General features: G+C 37.7%; 1 protein-coding gene across 1 annotated transcript; it reads right to left on the bottom strand.

Annotated features, from left to right (window-relative positions):
- Nucleotides 1-794: 794 nt before the first annotated feature.
- On the bottom strand, nucleotides 795-10,773 carry IGFBP1 (insulin like growth factor binding protein 1). Its single transcript, XM_014069821.2, has 4 exons — nucleotides 10,372-10,773; nucleotides 7,522-7,700; nucleotides 5,619-5,747; nucleotides 795-1,978 (listed from the first exon to the last, which is right to left on the bottom strand). Exons 1-4 carry the CDS (start codon nucleotides 10,712-10,714, stop codon nucleotides 1,847-1,849), a joined length of 783 nt encoding a protein of 260 aa, XP_013925296.2. The 5' UTR covers nucleotides 10,715-10,773; the 3' UTR covers nucleotides 795-1,846.
- Between the last annotated feature and the right edge of the window lie 12,059 nt (nucleotides 10,774-22,832).

Here is a 22,832-nt window from a genome sequence, read left to right as displayed (position 1 = left end):
TTTTGCAAAGTCACTAAAAAAGACAAGGAGAAAGTGCTTTTTGCCCCATAGGCTCTTGCCTTACTCAGATTGCTGCCTAGTTGGTTGCAGTGCTTTGCAGCTGGGGAGAAAATCCAGCCATGGTGGCATCCTAAGAGCTCCAGATCCGCACTGTCGAAGGAAAAGCCAATAAAAAGTTGTGTGCCTTTGCAGTGCCTGTGCCAGCCCCAAACTGCCTGCCCATGTTAAAACCAGCCTGCCTCCTCTCTCCCAGCATGGGCTCTCTGGAGTGGGAAGGAAGGTCCCTCCCAAGACCTCGCTTGTCCTGGTGGCACCCCAGTGATAACAGCTGAGTGAGGGAAGGAGGCACGTGATAAAGCAGCCCCAGCCCCGCCATCAAGGATGAATGGGAGACCCTTTGCCCTTTGCTCTCCCAAGACCTGCTTCCCTTTCCTCGCGGTGCAGTTCGGGACGGCAGGATATTCATTCTTTCGCCAGTACAGGAGCATGGCCAGGTTGCAACTGGTCTGGTCCGGTATGCCAGATTTTTCACTACCTCTTGTGGTGTATCATACCTTACCAGGAGGAACCCACCTCTGGCACTACCTCACTGCATCTCTGTGTTGCCAGAGACACTAATTTCATGCAATGTTTAAAGTTTTCTATCTACTTCTTTGAAAATGTATAAGAAAAAGTTCTGAAGGACAAACTTTGAATCAGGATCAACCAACAAACTGAACAAAAAAAGGATAGGGTTCAAAGAAAAATGTTTAATAAATGTTTAAATAACATGATTTATGAATATTTACATCCATCAAACATATATTACAATTTCTTAATTTTAGTTTGTTTATACTTGTTTGTAAAGTAACTGCATTTATTAAAAACACAGAAATAACTTTCCTTTTAAGGTGTCTTTGATCTTTCCTTAATAAGATTATTCAGTGAGAACTCCTTGATGATGAAATGAGAAGCAATATGAAGTAAAGCAACAACCTAATATACATACTTTTAAAATAAATCTAATATACACACTTTTTAAAATAAATTCTTGAACTGTCATCCTCAAACACTATATTTGCAAAGGATGTTAGTAATATATTGTATTCTTTAAAAACAGAACACTGCATATTCTTGGAGATAATATTAAAATGTTTTCATACAAAGTTTGAAAGTATACAGATACATAAATTAATATAGAAATAAAATAAAAATACTTGTTGAATAAATAATTCAATAATCTTTTGAACTTTATATTGTGTAGTCCATAATCTCTTCCTCTGTATTATCTTAACGGCACTTCTACTGCTTAACTTTTAGGAATATAATAGGATACAATAATAGAATCCTCATCCCACCAGTAATGCTGACCACAGTGCTATAATATCCTGGACAACTATTCTGCCACTCACAAAAAGACTATTAACTACCAAAACTATACAGGATGCAGAATGCCCTATTTTTATAAAAAAGAAACATATTTCCAGCCCTTCACATATCTTAAAGATGCCAAGATTGAGAAACACTAATCTATATTAAATGTTGCTTTCTTATCCGAAAGTCTGTTTTCTTGCTAAAATTATTTTGTTATAAATTTAACCCTCCTTCTAATAAATATTATTAATCAGAACTGCTAGATTCTTGTTCCTTGAATTAAGTGTTTTGATAATGAATTGTAAAGCAGGAAATCTGACAGTATATTTGAATAGAGTCAACCCAATTGGGATCACTGGAACTTCACAAAATGAAAAAAGCAAATATCTAACCACATACTTAAAGTTCTGTTAACCAAGGTTAACAGACCCTGACCTACAAATGCATTCAGCTTGCAAAAATACAATACATGTTTGTGCAAATTTTTTTGGCATTATTTTTGTGAGCTAATAAATTGTTCACATTCAAGATTGCCCATCATTTCTGGAGTCTCAGGAATCCTCTTCCCATTCTTTGGATACACACACCAGCAACTTGCAGGATTTCCATCAAGTGAAGTTTCACACTAAGAGAATTTTAAAAGAATATTAAAATAAGTATTTTTTTCAGTAGCAACTAGTTTAATAATTAATAATTAACATTTAGAGAATAATTTTTATCCAGTTCTTATTCAGGTAAATTTTGCTTTTATTTTTTTACATTTTACATATAATTCAATCTTTTTCATCCCTATTGTACTTAATCCAACCATTCCCAATCTGACATTGAAAGTCAGTTGACTTTGTCTGGTCTCTTGGAGAGATACCTGACTCCATTGCCCGCAACCCGACCGAATCCTTAGTCGCTGCTTGGAATGCTGCGGCGACTGAGGCACTAGATCGGATTGCGCCTTTGAGGCCTCTCTGCGGTAGCGGATCCAGGAGGGCACCTTGGTTCACTGAGGAACTCCAGGAGATGAAGCACCAAAAGAGACGCCTAGAGCGACGTTGGAGGTCTAGTAACTCTGAATCTGATCGAACACTACTAAGAGCCTTTATTAGGACTTATTTAGTGGTGATACGGGCGGCAAAATGCGCTCATTTTTCTGCTATTATTGCGTCCGCAGAATCTTGCCCAGTCACCCTGTTCAGGGTGACCCACTCCCTCCTGAAAGGTGAGGGGATGGGGGAACCCCTGCAGGGAAGAGCTGAGGAATTTGTTCAGTTTCTGTCGGACAAAATCACTCAGCTTCGGACAGACCTAGACTCTGCTTGGGCAATACCAGCTGAGGTGCTGAGGGCAAGTCCAAGTCGGTTTTCCTGGGATGAGTTCGATTTTGTCACCCCTGAGGAAGTGGACAAGGCCATGGGAGCGATGAGCGCCTCCACCTGTTTACTGGACCTGTGCCCCTCCTGGCTGGTTTCGACCAGTAGGGAGGTGACACGGGGCTGGTTCCAGGTGATCACCAACGCTTCTTTGCAGGAGGGGTCTTTCCCGCAACCATTAAAGGAAGCGGTGGTGAGGCCCCTCCTCAAGAAGCCTTCCTTGGATCCAGCCATCCTGAAAAACAACCGTCCGGTCTCCAACCTCCCTTTTTTGGGGAAGGTTGTTGAGAAGGTGGTGGCACTTCAGCTCCGACAGACTGTGAATGAAGCAGATTATCTGGATTCCTTTCAGTCTGGTTTCAGGCCTGGGTACAGCACAGAAACCACTTTGGTCGCTCTGACCAATGATCTCTGGCGTGCTAGGGATAGAGGGCACTCCTCTAACCTAGTGCTTCTTGACCTCTCAGGGGCTTTCGATACCATCGACCATGGTATCCTCCTGCGACGTCTGGAGGAGGTGGGAGTGAGAGGCACCCTTTTACGGTGGTTCTCCTCCTACCTCTCCAGTAGGTCGCAGTCAGTGTTGGTCAGGGGACAGAAGTCGACCCCTAGGCCCCTCAATTGTGGGGTACCACAGGGTTCAGTCCTATCCCCCCTCCTATTTAACATCTACATGAAACCGCTGGGTGAGATCATATGACGGCACGGGATAAAGAACCATCAATACGCAGATGATATGCAACTGTATCTATCTGCCCCGTGCCAGCTCAGTGTAGTGGTGGACGTGATGTGCCAATGCCTGGAAGCTGTCAGGATCTGGATGGGGGTAAACAAACTCGTACTCAATCCCAACAAGACCGAGTGGCTGTGGATGCTGCCCCCGAAGGACAGTTCAGACAGTCCATCCTTGATCCTGGGGGGGTGAAAACTTACACCCCTCAGAGAGGGCCCACAATTTGGGGGTCCTCCTGGATCCACAGCTGACACTGGATCACCTCTTGTCGGCTGTGACCAAGGGGGCCTTTGCTCAGGTTCGCCTGGTGCATCAATTGCGGCCCTACTTGGATCGGGATGCACTTCAAACAGTCACTCACTCCCTTGTCACCTCAAGGCTGGATTATTGCAATGCGCTCTACATGGGGCTACCCCTGAAAAGTGTTCGGAGATTACAGCTAGTCCAGAATGCAGCCACACGAGCGATATTGGGTGTATCAAGATACACCCATATTACACCTATCCTCCGGCTGCCAATTGGTATCCGAACGCAATTCAAGGTGTTGGTCATTACCTTTAAAGCCCTATATGGCTCAGGACCAGCATATTTGCGAGGCCGCCTACTGCTGCATACCTCCCAATGGCCGATAAGATCTCACAGGGTGGGCCTCCTTAGGACACCGTCAGCCAGACAGTGTCGGCTGGCGGTGCCTCAGAGGAGGGCCTACTCTGTGGCTGCTCCGACCCTGTGGAATCAGCTACCCTCGGGCCCGGACCTCACCCAACCTCATGGCCTTCAGAAAAGCTGTTAAAACCTGGCTGTTAAGGCAGGCCTGGGGCTGTTGACCTTATTATGTAGGGTCCAGCCCCACTCTGAACGTATGTGTGTTGGAGAATTTTTAAATTTTTATTTTTATTTTGTTTATTTTTTTTTCTTTTCTTGTTTTGTAAGGTGCCCAGAGTCCTTTGGGATTGAGCGGCCTATAAATTTAATAAATTCAATTCAATTCTAAAAAAAGGCAATTCTTTTTTCTGCTGTTATTTCTTGGCTGAATTTATACAGGAAAACTTTCCCAAAAGATTGAAAATGAGAAAGTTATTTTATGTAAATGAAGAGTGAATGTTGACTTTACACTAGATATTCCATTAGGTCATAGCTATTCAGAAATACATGCTGGACTTTTTGTGTGTGTGTGCGAGAGTGCATGCATGTGTACACACACACACACACACACACACACACACACACAAGTGCTTGTGTGGGGCGAATAAAGGAAATTATCAAGCAAATCTATTTAAAGATATAGCTGAATAATCATGATTTTAATTGTTCACTGTAATATATATATAAAATTGTACCAGATCTGTATATTAACTTAGCATTATCAAAAGTGCATAGGTTCATCTACAATTCTGTGAACTTTGTTCCCCCTTCTCCATGGAAAACCAGTGCTTCTTATGGGAGCTTCTCTACTTCCTTCAGATCTTTTCTCTTAAAATATACAACTGAAATTGTTCCCTTCGAACAGAAAATTTGTTCTATTTCCTCCATCTTTATTTTTTTCTTACCAAAGTATAAGCAGACATAGCTATACATAGTCCACCTGCATCTGTTATCATTATAAATGTATCACACTATCTATGAGATTTGTTGAAGATCAAAAAATTCTGCTTTTAAACATATTTCTGGTGCATCATGAGACCCAGTGGCGGATTAAGGCTCACTGGTATCCTAAACACTGACAAATCTTGGTTCCCCTCCCCCTGCTTCCTTTGAACATTCTGTACAAATCTTCATTGTTTTTTTCTTTCTTTCTCAACTTTGTGGTGCTCTCTTGGGCCTGGTACCCTAAGCATGTGCTTAGCCTGCTTAATGGTTGATACACCACTGGTGAGACCTACAGACATTTTGTTTCAAAAAAGTGTAATGTCCTTAGAATGATATTTAACTCTGAACAGTCTGCTTTTGTTCTATCAAAAAGAAAAAGGTTGAGCTGCCATCCTTAAGACACTTGAGGATGATAAGATTTTCATTTCTGAATTAACATATGGGATGGAGAGGCTTGACTTCTATCATTTTCAAAGTAAGGGGTTCTAAGCTTGTTTAATTCAATGAAAAAGGTAAAAAACCACATCATCCTTCATTAGCTTGGAAATATCATTCCCATCCTCTACCACCCAAATTACCTGTTTACTATGATAAAATCCATTTTTATTACAGTTGGGTAAATAGAATCTATATAATTGTCCTCCTGTTGTTTGTTGAGCTTTTGCCAATTTATCCAGTGCTTTGTACAGTTCTTTTTGACATGGTCCCTGAAAGAACAGTAAGATAATAAACAGTGAAGCATTAAAATAAAGGCCGGCATGCTTTTGTCCCGCACACATTCAATATTACTTCTAAGTACTTCCAAAAGTTGAATCAATTAAAAGTAAGTCTGTCTTCTATTGCCTTACAAATAATATGTAATTATCTAATGTCTTTCTAGAAAACAATAATGACAGAGCTTTTCCAAAAAACATTGAATGATGTTCTTATTTTTCCCTTTACTGTACTTTTTTTTTGTTTTTCTCTTAATGCATTGCTTCTCAAATATTTCCTTCCCAAATTCCCTCTCAGAAAGTTATTTCTACCCTATGTAGGTAAAATCCTTTACGTCAATTTAAATGCCCCTGTTGTGATTGAGTAATCCGTTTGTTGCCATTATACAAAGGAAATTTCCGTTACATAATTTTGGGTAATTTACTCAGATGTTAGACAGTTATGCAGGTCTGGGAAGCACTGACAATGCAGTTGCTAAAATGTTATTTATTATAATTAATTTATTCCTTGCAATGCTTAGTTGCTAGCTGTAAACCAATGTGAGTTTCTGGTAGATTTGACAACATAGAAATAGAATAAATGAACATATGTCCCAGGTATATTCCTAAAATAAGAATTCTTGAAAGCATTTGCTCTTTCTTCTAAGTAAATAAACATGAGATCAATTGTCAATTATAGCCAGAGCAGAGACACTAGTCATATATATAATTATTAGTTCTAAATAGAAAGAAGGATTTTCCTGATTATAACAGCTATAAACCACTTGCTTTATGAAGAGGTATGTGCTTTTTCATTGGAGGATTAGGTAGTCATCCTCCTAAAATGCTATAGTAGATAATTCATCAAGTAGAGAGTTAAAGTAGATGACCTCTGAGATTATTTCCAACCGTCTTGATTCTATGATTTATGCATATAGTTTTAATAAAAGCAAGAGAATTTACTGGTGAATTCTATGAGCATATGGACTGTATGTATAATAAGCCATATGACTATAATATGTTATTAGACTTGGAAATGACATTTAGGACTTCTGCACCATGAAAAGTTAATATGTCAAGTCATGTATAGTGCATTTATGTTCTGATATTCTAATTAACTCATCACTTTTAGACCTTTGGTGCCATCAAGTGGTTCTTCAGAGCATACTCATATCGGCAAACATTCCTTGTATTCAATCTATTTTGCATCCAGTGAGAGCCTTTGCTGTTGAAGCAGTTGTTGCTTTGTGCCAAAACAGATCCTTTATCACTAATGAAAAAGAAAGCTCTACCAGAATCTTCAGATTTTAGCCTATGAGGGAAATTCCATGCTTTTCAAAACAAATTGCACCCTATTTTCAGAGAAACGACTAATAAGAAATTGCAATATCTGTTTTGAATGTGTCTTTTTCTTTTCTTTTATTTCCTTTCCTTTCCAACAACCAGGAAGCAGATTGGAAACTCGTGAAGCAGTGATGTTACAGGAGCCATTCTTGGAATCCCCCAAAATACCCATGCTTCCGCACTCCTTACCAACTGTAGCTTCCAAATATTCAGGTATCCTCATGTAGAGTGCATTACAATAATCCAGCCGTGACATGACTGAGGACTGGAGGACTGAGCAAAGGGAAACTTGGTCCAGGAAAGATCACAGCTAGTGCACAACACAAGTTTGTCCAAAGACTCTCCTAGGCACAACTGCCACCTGCTTCTCAATAAATGCCTCCTCCATAGAATGCACAGATCTGAGGTTATTTGAAATTGCTTTGTGATGACAGAGAGGTCTTACCTGTTCCCTCCGCTTCTTAACTTCAGTAGGTTTGTCTGCTCTCAAACTTTCATAAATGTTATTAGCATCCCACGAGGCAGATTTATCTTGCTCAGCTGAAAACGCCACCTCATAGTTGACCAAGTGATCTGCTGTTATTTCATCACCTTCAGTGGGCATATCTTCTGGTTCTACAGATTCTAAGAGAAGAAATCAAAACAATAGTGTATTGAACTAGAACACAGCTTTATTGGAAATGAATTAAGGTTGCCAAATAGAAAATTTGTAATGGGCCATCAGAACCTATTATCTCTGTGTGTTCATTAATGCTATATATCTAAAGAAATATAGCAATTACATTCAATAATAATAATGACAACCACTATTATTAGAATATTGCACAGACTAACTACAAACAACAGCAAGATAAAGTAGCAACAATGGTGTATTGGAAGATTTGCAAGAAATACCATTTGTCTGAAAGCAAGAACTGGTGGGACCATAAAATAGAGACAATAATAATAATAATTGAAAAATGAAGATGCTAAAGTGCTCTGGGACTCTGGAATTCATACAGACAGGTATCTGCCACATAACATGTCATACTTAACAATTCTCAATAAGAAAGACAAAAACAGTGGATGATGGGATGTGGCAGGACCTGGAGACAGGAGAGGAGAGGAGAGAAGAGAATAAGCTGGAAAAGATAACAAAATATAAAGACCTGCAATTATAAATAGAATAACTGAGGCAAGCAAAAAGAGTACAATAGGTGCCTTCAGTACAAAGTCAAAACAACTAGAACATTACTTGAACACCATCAGCATTGACAAATTCGCCATCAATCAATTGCAAATAGCAGTTTTATTTCAAACAGCTTATATCTTCTTAGAGGGTACCTCTAATATCAGAGGTGGGTTCCTACTGGTTCAGACTGGTTCAGCCAAACTGGTAGTAGTTTGCCAGCCTGGGTTGCAGGAACCAGCAGCGACCCAGACCTGCCATGCCTTCAAACTGGTTCCCTGGTCAGCGAGGCATTTTACCCCCATGCCTAGTTAGGGGCAACTGCGCAAGCCCGTAGAGCAAGAGCATGCACACAAAATTGTGCATGCACCGAACTGGCAGTAATGCTGGCAGCAACCCATCCCTGTCTAACACCACCTGCCAAGGGCTGTAAAAGACTAAGTCTTAAGAATAAATGCACACAAAGCCAGAATTGGGAAGACAACAACAAACAACAAATAATACTTCTGCAAAAACAGTGACCACTTGAATAGCAGCTGTAAAAAGATTGTATAAACTGCCTACAAACAATGCACAACAAAGTAGAAATAAAGGACAATCTGCAAGAAATCCTATTTATCTACAAGCAAAAACTGAATGGGCCCATAAAATAAAGAATATAATAGAAAATGAAGCAGCTAAAGTGCTTTGGGACTTTCAAATTTAAACAGAATAGAATAATAACAGAATAACACTTGTAAGGGACCTTTGAGGTGTTCTAGCCCAACCTCCTCCTTGAGCAGGAGGCCATATCCTATACTATTCAGGACAAAGGCAGTCCAAACTCTTCTGGAAACCAGTGGTGGTTGCTTCCGGCATTACTGCCTGTTTGGTGTGCACGGAATTTTGAACTGCTGTGAGAGCAAAATGAGAGGCTTGTTGCATGAAGAAGCACATTAAAGAATTAAAGTTTTACAGTTAAATATAATAAAAAGTCTGTACAAGGGATGTAATTATAAACTTTGGGGGGTTTGTCACAATATACGGGTTATGTTGATGTTGAAATTGGTTTATTTGGTGTTCACGCAAGCTGCTTTTCAAAATACTACCATCTGATTTTTTAAATAGAATGTTCAGCATTTTCTTTTAAAATGCAAATGACATAACAGAGATGGTTTTTAAGAATGAGAGTTGAAAGTACGTTTCTAGTAACTGTGGAAAAAATGCTTCTTTCCTTGTTTCAGTTTGCTGAAAATTCAGTTTAGGCATGATCTCTTTAACATTGTCAATAGTTAAATGCATTATGAGGGGTGAAAATATAACATGCATGTAACAGGTGATTAGGTAATACAGAGGCCAAGGGACTAAATGTAGAGTATTTTATTCCTATCTGAATACAGACTTGATGACAGCTGTGGGTTTCTACTATTTAATTTGTAAATCAAAATCGACAAAACTTTAATAAATAAATTTTCAATCATGGTATATGAGACCATAAGTAATTAAGAGGGGGATCAATGGGTTAGAGCATTTTACAGAAATATTATTCCATTTTTATTTAGTTTATTTAGCAGTACTAACATGTCCCTATGTAAGGGAGATGGGTAGTTTTTAAATTTGATAGGTAACAAACAAACAAATGATCTTGTCTTAAAACAAAACACACATGCACAAATGCTTTCTATGCAAAATTTTAAGAACTAATTGCTTCCTCCCCTCATTGGGAGACAGATAAAGCAAATCTCTCCCCCTTTTAAAAAAAGTTTTCTCCTAGCTATGACAGTCAACCTCATATTTTCCGGGTCCTCCACTCAAACTAGAAATTATGCTTTTGATTTTAGAAATAATCTTATTTTGAAAATGCCATTGTCTGATTCCTAGAGCCTTTGAACCAGTTCTTCAGTGCCAGATATTGGATGGCAAGTTTATGACCTGTGTTTTCTTACATAATGTTTTTGTCTCTATTTCCCAAACTTCGTTTTTGAACCCACCCCATAAACTAAGAAATTTCAGCCACGCTGAAACAAGTTAATATTTCAATCTTGTTACAAGATCACTCTAACCACTGTCATTTTCTTTGCCAGTCATCAGCCTCAACCAGCATTCTGAGTATGAGCAAAAAGAGAAACAGAAAGATATGTTTCTTACCTGCAGTTTCTGTCCTGACAGCAATGGGGAGGCATGTACCTTGCCCCTGAGTGAGAACATAAAGAGGTCGAGCTTGATCTACCTGTACCTGGCAACTAAGCCCCTGGCTACACCTTGCTGTGTATATTCCACAAGGCTCCCCCAGCTGAAGGGCACAGCTATGACAACAACTGCAGCCTGGTTGATGGGATGTTTCTGGGCAGTTGGCTGACACTGGTGGACACAGCCTGAGCTTTTCTTCAGTACAAGGGGCACAATGCATTAAATGGAGAGCAGCACCCAAACTGAAGCCAGGCCCAAGAAATAAGAGCAGGAGCTGACAGCTGAACCCTGGGTAAGTCATGACACCTTAGAAGGATTGTGAAGCAAAGTGTGCTGCTATTAGAGATAGAGGGAACACTACTCAGCTTTCCAATGCAGCTAGTCCTGAATTCTTCACAGTGGGCCATTTATACACTTTCTTGAGAGTCTATTAATCTTTAAACCTAAGTTAACTATTATTTGAAGAGGAGGGACATAAAAACTGAGTTTGATTGGTAGTTTGTATCCCATCCCCCTTATTTAATTATTTCCCCTTTTATTAAGTGTTGCAATAATTCATCACTATTCCATTCATTCTTAACCTTTTCAGGACAGTATAAACATGTCTATAAAAAAGGGATGGATGTTTCCATTCTTATTTTTGCCTTTTTGCCTAGGGAAGAAGGGCATAAAACTTTTTATTAGAAAAGAAAAAATGGAGGGGTTGGAAGGATAAGTATTTCCCACACTCTCATCCCAAAACATCAAGAGATGACTTCATATTTGCATGAGAAGGGATGTAACAATCTCTTGTTTAATTTTTGTCATGTGGCTGGAAGTTATTAGAACAATGACGTACCAACAGAGGCCCTGGTGGGTCATCAAAACTCCTTAGATCCAGTAACCTCTGAACATAGCACGTAGGAGCTAATGTCAATTTCTGTCCTAGCAAGAATTGTTTGGTATGATTTCCTGGGGAGGCACTTGTCCTCAAACAGAGCTTAATATGAGCACATGATCCACTGAGATGGGAAGGGGTTGGATCTGTATTTAAACATCATAAAAAGAAAATCCCAATTATTCAACCCTTCATGGCAATTAATATCCTCACATTTCAGAATAAGTATACAAAACCTGCATCCCAACACACCTATTTTTGGTAAATGTCAAGGAGACTTAATTATAATTAAAAGAGTAAAGTTACAAAAGAGAAAAGACAGAGTGCCTGGAAGGGTCTAGTGAAGTATGGAAGCAATAAAACATGATTTTAAAAAATGGAGGGGGGCAAGAAATGGAAAATGTTACAGCTATGGGAGCAGCATTAACAAACATGAGAAAATAGCAATCTTTAAAATCTGACAGTATAAAGTATTGAAAGTATTAAATGAATAGTTGCAGCTTTAATTCAGTATTGGGGATGGTGTACATACCGGAATAGGGAATTAAAATGGTTGGGAGTGCTATCAGCTTATCACATAATAGATTAGACCAGCATTTCTCAACTTTGGCAACTTAGATATGGTATGTGGACTTTAATTTTCCAAATTTCTTAATCAGAATCTGGGAATTCACATAAAGAAAGAATACAGAGAAGAGCAACAAAGATGATAAGGAGTTTGGATGCTAAACTGTACAATGAATGGTTGTGTAACTAGGTATATGCAGTCTAACAAAGATAAGAAATAGGGATAATATGATAGCAGTCTTTCAATACTTCTCCTTCTGTTTTGTTTTTGGATTGATTTGGTAGTCCTCTGCCAGTGAAAATGGAGTACCCCATGGGCCGGATCTGGCCCGCAGGCCTTGAGTTTGACACCTTGGGACTAGAAGATCTCCAAGGTACTTTTCAATCCTAATATTTTACATTTTATATTCTAATATTTCTAGCAATATTTTATTATTGAATTATTTGATTGGGTTTATATGATGAGTTAGTTGCTAACATAATAATGTTATCTTATAAACATAATAACATAATAATATCATCTGCAAGGCCTATTATTAAATTTGCACAAATCTATTGTACTTAAAACTAACTCCTGCTGACTTTACTAGGTATATTTAAAAGTATTTTAATATTGCAGCCTTAATTTTGTTTTATCCTATGTTGAGTTTTCTTACCTAGCATCCAGCCAGATTTTCTTTTAATTATCTTTTTGCCATAAATGTTTCCTTTCTTAATAACAACATTTAAGAATGGAACAATATCTCCAGCATGATAGTTTTGAAAATATTGGGAACTCAGGAGACCAGTGGTGGGTTTTCATATTTTTTTACTACCGGTTCTCTCATGCACGCACGGCACTTCTGCACATTCTGAATGGAGCCTCCCACCAGGGACGTGCAGTCAGGGGGGGCAGGGGAGGCAGAGCCTCACCACTGTCATCATGAAAAGAAAGAAAATGTAAAAGGAAAAAGGCAAGAGCTGAGGTCAGGCTGAGCTAGTTGCTGCCAGAATCACCATGGATGACTCTGCTTAGTGCTTAACTGTTTAAAAAAGCCGATAAAAAAGTGCCCTCTACAGGAGATGGCAGGAGAACAAGGTGCCTCATCTAGTCTGGCATTTTATGATCACTCGAGCAAAGTTAAGCAAGGGTTAAAAGCTGAAAAATTCCTGAGTAGATGAGGCATGTCATTCTCCCGCCTCCTCCTGTAGAGGGCGCTCTTTTAGAGGCTTTTTTAAACAGTTAAGCACTAAGCAGAGTCATCCATGGTGACTCTGGAAGCAACTAGCTGAGCCTGACCTCAGCTCTTGCCTTTTTCCTTTTATATTTTTTTTCTTTTCATGATAGCAGGCAAGAGCAGAGTTGAAATCATCTCTGAAACAGCTGGAAAAGGTATGTGTGGGTTGGAGGGAGGGGGAGGAATTCAAACTTCATCCTCCTGGTGCAACTTTGTGTGTGTGTGTGTGTGTGTGTGTGTGTGTGTGTGTGTGTGTGTGTATTTGAGAGAGAGGGGAGGGAGCATATTGAGACAGTTATTTAGTTTATGCACTATGTAACACTCTAATACTATGCATTTGGGTCTTCTGAAATTTTAATTGTCCAATCATAAGAAAAAACAAGGTTTTCAATAGAATGGATTTCCACTTCTACTTACACATGCCAGCCAAAATGCTGCTAGTGGTATTGCTAACATAGGCTGAGGAGGAAAACCTAAATTTTCTGAATCCTGGTGCAACTTTGTTTGTGTGTGCGTTTGAGAGAGAGGTGAGGGAGGGAGGAAGGAGGGGAAGGGAGAAGAAAAAGAAAGAAGGAAACTTATTTAGCAAAGGAGAAAAAGAAATGCTATCGCTTTAAATCGGAACTGAGCATGCCTGGCTGTGGAATTCTGGGAGTTGAAGTCCACAAGTCTAAAAAAAATGCTGCCTCACCAGCCATAAACCTCACCGCATGTCACTGGTTGCCACTACTGGTTTGCCCAATCCGGGCTGATCCGGGAGCAACCCACCTCTGGCTCAGACCAACCAAAATAGGATATAGATTAGTATGGTCTCCATATGTAAGGGTGTTTTAAGGATTTCTATGTTTTGGGGACATATCATCATACTGGCAGAAAACAGAATATGTTCATTTTATGTTTAAATAGAAATTATATAAATATTAATTATATTTTGGTAGTGGTTTGCTCTCCAAGCTTGTTTCAATTTAACTTCTGAACATTTCATTACGAGACTAGGTAATGAAGGTAGGGTTTTCTTGTTTTATTCCCCTTAGCTTATAAATGTCTTGTGTGCAGTTTTGTGTGATTGGTTGTTCATTTGGAGCTATATTTATATTAATTATATTTTCAGAATTCTTTTTCTTACTGTAATTGTCCCCCTTTATTTGTATTTACTTCCTTTGTTCATATTTATGTTCATACCTATACTTGTTATCTTGTGCATGTTTGACAAACAAACAAATAAATAAAATTTGGAATTCAGATTATATACTTCACATCAGTTATTTTTATATTAGCACAGGAGTGTCAAACTCAAGGCCCGTGGGCTGAATCCAATTCATGGGGTGCTTAGATCTGGCCTGTGGGCTGACCTAGAAACAGCAAACACAGGCTCATGGCCCTCCCGAACATTATTTTCGCTGACAGATGATTGCAGGATGCCGTCACAGTTGAAAATGGATTTTGGGTGCCTGTTTTCACTGGCAGAGTGCTCAGTGCTCATCACAGGCGCCCCCAACACTAGTGATGTTGAGCTGGCCATGTCCACTCTGGTCCCCCGACAGAACCCTGATGCAGCCCTCAATGAAATTGAGTTTGACACCCCTGCATTAGCATATTTAAACCTTAATCGTGTTTTAGACTTTAAAACTAGATGTATTGTTAAGAGTAGATTTTCCTTTATGCCTGTGCAGATTTTCTCTGGCACAAAATGTTTTATCAGGGCTTAATTTGAATGTATGTTCCATTTTATTGACACTTAAAATTGAATCAGAACTGGGCAGTTCTTTATCCCAAAAGATGTATTGACCCTTGCTGGCCAGCTTGAATAAGATTTAAGAAAACTTGATTTAAAGCTCCATGTAGTAATCTGACATGACCTCTCAAGGATATTTTCAACCCTATCCTCTAAAAGCAGACATCATTATAAACCTCAAACTGAGTGGGGAACAAAATGTTAGCAGAAAAAAAGGCCTTGTAAACATTGGTTGTAGTGACTATGAATCATGTGTTCTTTCCTATGACTCAGAAAATATGTGAGAGCAGTCCAGAAGGAACACCCAGTTATGGTCAGAACATGTTACACTATGACCTAGTGGCCCAGATGTTCATTATTTTTATTTGTTTAAAGTAATGTCAAGGCTAAAGGGTAGGAATAAGGAAGATATAATACTACTACCTCAAACAAATACCCATAAACATTTCTCTCGCTCTTTCGCTACGTGATATTTTGCATCCTGTGTACTTTGCTTTGAATGAAAGCAAACAGGTAATTTGTTTTTCATCATGGACCTTTACAGTAAGGCTGAAAATTCCAATAGGAATAGTTGGGGTCTTTATGTGGAAAAGTGCCAATATTGCCAAAGACATTCTGTTTTTCAGTTGTTTACTATGTACTTGTGTAAAGAGATTTGTAAAGGCCATCTTCTATGGAATGTTTTACCTCATAACATTGGACTAGTTCCAACCTTGCTAGGTTTTAGGAAAAAGAGAGTTCATGCCCATTATTCTGCTTTCCTTCTTTCTTATATGGCATCTCATCTAATTTAATCCAATCTAATCTCCCTAGAATGTACTTCCACTGCAAATAGTATAGAAATTCAAATATTTTAATTGCTCAGTTTTGACAAGTTTTACCAGCTGTTTTTCCTGTGAGTTAAGCAGGAAGTATCTAGGTATAGAAGATACGTGCTTTGAATTTATGATCACCTTCATGGCATGATATGATAGTACAGCAGATCTCAAGCTCATGTACCTCTGTGCTGAAAATGCCAATGTTAAACCAGATGTTGTTTTGAAAAATATATAAATATCTTTGCTAGTGCACATTCTTATACTCCTTCAAATATGAATATTTCATAATAATAAATATAGCAATGGTGATTTTTTTTGTAATCTTTGTATTATGATGTCAGACAGACAAGAAAATCAACCCCATTGGAGGGTTAAACCTCTAATAACATAATCTTGCAGGTTTGATAATGCTGTACCTCCTTTTCCTCCTCTTTCCTCTTCCTTCTTATAGTTCTGTTCAGTGAATTATGGATGCATCTTCATGATTTGCTAGCAAATATTTTCTTGTAATTCTGGGCTTTAAAAATGCCTCAGTCAATTTTCCTTAGGTAACAGTTCCTGCATAATACTGGCAAGGTTGTCTCCCTTACTTTTTATAATTGCTGAAAGCACAGACAGTACACAGAAGGCTTGTGATAAGTGAGAGTTGCCAGCATATAGATCATGAGATCTTAAACATTCAGAAAGCCATAAAAAAGCCTTTCCTCCAAGGCATTGTGTAGTAAAGTTGGAGCATGGGATAGTGTAGATAAACTGAGTTTTAACAAATAATGAATTGGATATGGTTTTTCTTCAGGTTTGGTTTTATTATTGCTTATGAATTTATGATTATTGCTAGCTGCCCAGAGGTTTCTGTCACAAGGATGGGTATCCAAATCAATCAATCAAACAAATAAAGCAATATAATTATTTTCTAAGTGCAAAGATTACCTGTCCTGACTTGTTCATAAGGAGAGGGAGTGATCAGCTATTGATAGTAGCTGTTTGTAGACATGAGTTTCATCTCTAAAAACATCACCCACATTCCTATCTTGGCCTTTTTCTTTAAACATTAATGAAATGAATTTGCTGAATGTGGAAACTATGTGTAATCTAGATTCTTTGTATTGATATTTATCTAGTCTGTCAGGCAAATACTCCTATAATGTTTAGAGTGGCCTAATTTTGAAATATTAGACCATATTAACTCAGGCTGCTTAGTCTTACTTTTCATGTTTTTGATAAAATTTACTTTCTCACTTCAGTACACATTGTCTTTCTGATCCATTCTTAACTCCTAAATGTTTTATAGCATAAAGTAGATAATAGATTAGACAAACCTATACTGGACCTGGTTCTAACTAACAGAGAAGAAGAGGAACATATAATTAAGGCAGAATACCAATAAATAGCCCGAACTTGCAAAAATGAAGTCAGGAAAACTCAGGCTCAGAATGAAGTAAGATTTGCAACAAATGTCAAAAACATTTTTTTTAAATTCTTTCAATGAGCAAAGATTACAGGGCAGTAATAGTAGAGATAATGCAGAGATACTTAATTTGTTAACTTTAACAAATTCAGGTTTGTTGAAAACAGATCATGCCAAACCAATCTTATTTCATTCTTTGACAAAGTGACTAAACTAGTAGACCAGCAAAATTCTGTTGACATAGTATACTTAGACTTCAGCAAGGCATTTGACAAAGTAGACCACAATCTACTTCTTCATAAAATAGAAAAATTTGGAATAGACAGTACCATCACCAGATGGACTTGACAAACTGAGTAGTTTGATGAGTAGTCCTTAATGGTACCACATCCACATGGAGGGAAGTAAGCAATGGGGTATCACAAGGGTTTGTCTTAGGTCCAGTACTTTTCAATATCTTCATAAATGACTAAGATGAGGGAATACAAGGAAAATGCATCAAATTTGCAGATGATGCTAAATTGGCAGGAATAGCCAACACCCCAAAAGACAAGCTCAAGATAAAAAATATATATCTTGACAGACTTGAACAATGGACCCTATCCAACAACATGAAATTTAATGGGGATAAAAACAAGGTTTTCCACTTTGGCAAGAAAAACCAAAGGTACAGATTAGGTGAAGTGCAGATTAGATGAAACCTAGCTCCAAAACAGTAACTGTGAGAGGGACCTTGGAGTCTTAGGTGACAATCACTTAAACATGAGTTAGCAGTATGCAGCAGCAGCCAAAAAAGCCAATAAAAACCCTGGTTTTATAAACAGAGGCATAGAATCAAAATAACATGAAATATTAGTACCACTTTATAAAGCTTTGGTAAGACTGTACCTGGAATACTGTATCTAGTTTTGGTCAACACATTACAAAAAGACGTAGAGACTTTGGAAAAAGTGCAAAGAAGAGTAACTACGTTGATTAAAGGCCTGGAGGCTAAAACATATGAAGAACAGTTGGAGGATTTGTGTTTGGCTAGTCTAGAGTAAAGAAGGACTAGGGGGGAACATGATAGCAGTATTCGAGTATTTAGGAGGGCCACAAAGAAGAGGGGATAAATTTATTTTTCAAAGCACTAGAGGGCAGAAACTAATCAAGGAGAGAAGGAACCTGTAATTGAGAAGAAACTTCTTAACATTGAGATGAATTAAGCAATAGAACAGCTTGGCTTCAGATGTTGTGGGTGCTTCATCACTGGGGATTTTTAAGAAGAGACTGGACAGTCATTTGTCTGAAATGGTATAGCATTATTACCTGCTTGAGCAGGGAACTAGATTCCAAGATCCCTTCAAGCTCCATTCTGATTCAGAATTCATTTTTTTCTATCTCTCTTCATGCTAAATGATAATATAGTCCAACTGATGAAAAATATAATTGTAAAAGGTAGACTAGGCATGCAAATTAAAATAAGCAAGAAAATGGTAAGAGAACATCCACTCTAGATGATTTCAAATCACTGGGACTGGATGGATTAGAGTGTAATTGGTTAGAATGCAGTATTGCAGGTTAGTTCTGACACATGTGATCTTGGAACCATATGTTTCATAAATCTTGCTCCTGGAGCACTGAGGAATTAATAGAGGACTGGAAAAGAGTCGATGTGGTTCCTGCATTCAATTGGGGGGGGGGAGAACAGATCCAAAAAAATTACAGAGCAATCAGCCTGATATCAATACCTGGGAAGATTTTGGAAAAAATAATTAAGCAACAGATCTGCAAATACTTAGAAGTAAGCAAAGTTGGTCAAAAATAGATTATGCCAAACAAATCCTATTTCATTTTTTGACAAATGACAATATTAGCGAACTATCAAAATACAATAGATATTGTATACTTGGATTTCAGTAAAGCGTTTGACAAAGTAGACCATAATCTACTACTTGATAAACTAAAAAACATGGTATTGGCAGCATCAACGTCAAATGGATTTGCAACTGGCTGACAAATTGCACTCCATGGAACTACGACTACATGGAGAGAAGGAAGCAGTGGGATACCCCAAAGTTCTGTTTTTGGCCACGTACTGTTCAACATCTTCATAAACAATTTAGATGAAGGAATAGAAAGGGAACTCATAAAATTTGAAGATGATATTAAACCAGCAGGAATAATGAACACTCCAGAAGATAGATTCAAGATCCAAATAGATCTCAACAGACTTGAACATGGGCCCTATCTAACAAAAATAAATCCAATGGTGAGAAAAGTAAGGTTTTGACTTAGGCAAGAAAAATCAAATGAACAGGTACAGATTAGGTGAAACCTGGCTCAATAGCAATAACTGTGAGAGGAATCTTGGAGTCCTGTGGACAATTACTTAAATATGAGCCAGCAGTGTGTGGCAGCAGCCAAAAAAGCCATTGCAATCCTAAATTGCATTAACAGAGAGATAGAATCAAGATCTTGTGAGGTATTAGTACTTTATAAAGCCCAGGCAGGAACACACTTAGTATATTTGATCACTATGTCATAAAAATATGTAGAGATTCTGGAAAGAGTGCAGGGATGTGCAAGATTAGGGGAACTGGAGGCTAAAATATATGAAGAATTGTTGCAGGAATTAGATTTTTCTAGTCTAGTGAAAAGAAACTAGAGAAGACATGATAGCAGTGTTCCAATATTTGAGGGGCCACTACAAAGAAGGGGGGGATCAACCTATTTTCTAAAGCACCAGAAGACAAGACAAAAAACAATGGATGGAAACTATATGTAGTCCTTGATTTATGATCACAATTGCGTCCAAAATTTCAGTTGTTAAGCATGACATTTGTTAAGTGAGTTTTGCACTATTTTATGATCTTTCTTGCCACAGTCGTTAGGTGAATCTGGCTTCCCCATTGACTTTGCTTTTCAGAAATGTGATCACATGGTCTTGGAACACAGCAATGGTCATATTTTCAAACCATTTGCCAAGCAACTGGATTTTGATCACATGATAATGAAGATGCTACAAAGGTTGTAACTGTGAAACTGGTCATAACTTACATTTTTCAGTACTGTTGTAACTTTGAACAGTCACTAAATGAACTGTTATAAGTTGAAGATTACCTGAGGAGAGAAGCAACCTAAAACTAAGGAGAAATTTCCTAACAATGAGAACAATTAATTAGTGGAATGAGTTGCCTTCAGAAGTTGCCTTCAGTGCTCCATCACTGGAGGCTTTTAAGAAGCGACTGGACAGCAAGTTGTCAGGAATGGTAGGATCTCCTACTGCTTATGCAGAGGGTTGGACTAGAAGACTTCTCAGATCACCTCCAACTCTGTTACTCTCTTAAGATTCTGTTAAGAATAACAGTCAGTAAAGCAGCAAACACTAAAATCTACTATTAAAAATAATTAGACAAAAGTTATGCATGAACATATTTCCACAAATGTTTAATGGAATAAAATAATCACTCTTGCCATTCTCAATATTTGAAGGAACCAACTTGGCAAGGCTTCCAAGAATGGATATAAAAATCCTGCTCTTTGATAATTGTCAAGCTAGGGTGAAGCTATTGATACAGGCTTCTTTCTGAAATCAACTTACCACTGCCCATTAGTGTAATTAATCACGTGGCCTGTCTTTCTGTGAAGTTCTTTCCTATCTTTCTAATTAAGCATAGGGGACTTTGTCCTGGGCCAACACAGCTTGTGAAAGCCATCTGTCATTTGCTTGTCATCGTCTCTAGTTTGACAATGCACCAAAAGTTTGGACTTCACATGATCTAGCTGATTATAATTTGCACATTATAATTTATTTCAAAATAGATACTCAGTGTAGAAATCCACATCCAAATAACTAGGCCTGAACAATGTAAGTGATCATCTTTTAAACCAGCATTACAACTGGAGCTGGAAGTTTAATTGATGAGTACATAAGAGTTCCTGTTGCTATACTGATTTCTTTATTAAATTCCTTTGCTGACCATCTCATTGCAAGACAGCACATCTTATCCTTTAAATGATATTTAGCACTTGAAGAACACTTTCACATGCCCCTGCCAGGCAATCATGAAAATTGTTGATTTTTCTAGATAAATTCTCCATACGTTGTTAATTATATGAACAGGATTGTTATCCTGTGGCTTCAAGAAAATTCATCTTTAGGATTAAAAATATCCATGTGGTAATATTACATAAAATTCATGACAATTATGTAGAATATAGAAACTCAATTCTAGTTTTTTTTATTTATTATTTTTCTTTGCCTTACTGATTTTCAAGACACTTGAATTACAAACCTAGCTTACGTGCTAAAGATTAATATTTATTAAAAACATTGTCTGTTCCTTCAGGGTTTTTCATCCAATTTTACAGGTGCTACTATTAATTACGGAAATACATTTTCATCAAGTAAGCCTATGCTATTTCTTTTTTGGTTTCCAGTTTAGTTCCATTTCCTCCAGATCAATAAACAAAGCAGAGAGTGCTTCATTGGCTTTTGTGGTTACAACTGATTCAATAATTTGGCAACACTTGCAAAATGAACAGCAAAGGATCACAGAAGCTGACCATGTAGAGGATATTACTTATCCAAGTTTGGTCCTAATAAGAACTAGAAATCACATTATCCATATGGCCATGAAAAAACTGACCAGAACTTCACAGGAACCTCTCAAAATCCTAGTTAACTTTTCTTTCTTTCTTTCTTTCTTTCTTTCTTTCTTTCTTTCTTTCTTTCTTTCTTTCCTTCCTTCCTTCCTTCCTCTCTCTCTCTCTCTCTTTCTTTCTTTCTTCATTCTTTGTTTCCTTCTATAATTTTAACTAATAGAGAGAAATAAAAACCAAATCCTTTGGTGATCATCCCAATATTGGGAAAGGTGAGGAGCAAAGAACATTATTTATTGTAGATATATTTTTCAGAAGAGTATCAATTTGTGTTTGATCTTTTAAAGTTTTGAAGTTCTGCAAACTTTCTTAGCTATTTTCATAACATCTGCTGACCATGTGTTTCTGTAGCCTTTGGGATTTTTTCTTTAGATATTCATACACTTGAGAGAAATATTTTCCCCTTCTAGGATCTGGAGATGTGGCTTTTTGAGATGGTGAGATATAGATAACTGCAAAAAGTTAAATGATTCCCTCATTCTTCTGCTTTGCCAATGTTCTTACTCACTATCCCTTCACAGTACCATTTATTTTTTTGGTTACCCTTTTCTGCACTAGATTTTCTTAAGAGATATAGAATGACTAGTCCTAGGTCATTGTTCATTCTAGTGGTCTATAAAATGTCACCATGACCCTCTGGGAGAGACTGTATTCCATTGTGATATGTTTATTGCTACCACATATCAGTGGAGTAAACACTGAACTTCCCACATGGTATATAGTCAAGCCTTGAAGCAGGACTAAATCTTTTTGGATCTTTTAAATTGCAGTCTGCAATTTAAACAATCAGATAAAATGTTGGAATGTTTTATTCAAAATTAATTTATTCTCTCTTATCAAACAAAATTATCTTACATGCTGTGGCAGAAAACCAAGTTCAGGTTGTTATTTCTCCTCAATCCTCACTACCATATAGATGTGAGACATTACTTTTAAAAAGGATAAAAATAAACTCCTACTTTATTGATGAAACTGTGAGGAAGAATATATCTGGGCCTAATTTTTATAGAATTTAAGTGCTCATCTTTAAAGCTGACATTGTCTGAAAATGGTGACTGTTATCTAAGTATGGAATTGACTGGGCATCTCAGCCCTTCTCTCTGAATATAAATACAGCCATTCAATTAAGCTATATAAAATAAAGCACAAGCAG

This window comes from Thamnophis sirtalis, unplaced genomic scaffold (genome assembly GCF_051295495.1).
Source record: "Thamnophis sirtalis isolate CommonGarterSnake01/CBP01778 unplaced genomic scaffold, rThaSir2_p1.2 scaffold_4, whole genome shotgun sequence".
In the NCBI taxonomy this organism is placed as follows: domain Eukaryota; kingdom Metazoa; phylum Chordata; class Lepidosauria; order Squamata; family Natricidae; genus Thamnophis; species Thamnophis sirtalis.
The sequence above is the reverse complement of the archived record's forward strand: the minus strand, read 5'-3'. Positions and strand labels throughout refer to the sequence as shown.

Excerpts from the sequence above, each read along its gene's own strand:
- IGFBP1 (XM_014069821.2), bottom strand. The coding sequence starts at position 10,714 with ATGACTTACCCAGGGTTCAGCTGTCAGCTCCTGCTCTTATTTCTTGGG. Across the intron at positions 5,748-7,521 it reads TTAAGAAGCGGAGGGAACAG|GGACCATGTCAAAAAGAACT; the intron begins GTAAGACCTCTC and ends CTGTTCTTTCAG. Across the intron at positions 1,979-5,618 it reads GATTTTATCATAGTAAACAG|TGTGAAACTTCACTTGATGG; the intron begins GTAATTTGGGTG and ends AAATTCTCTTAG.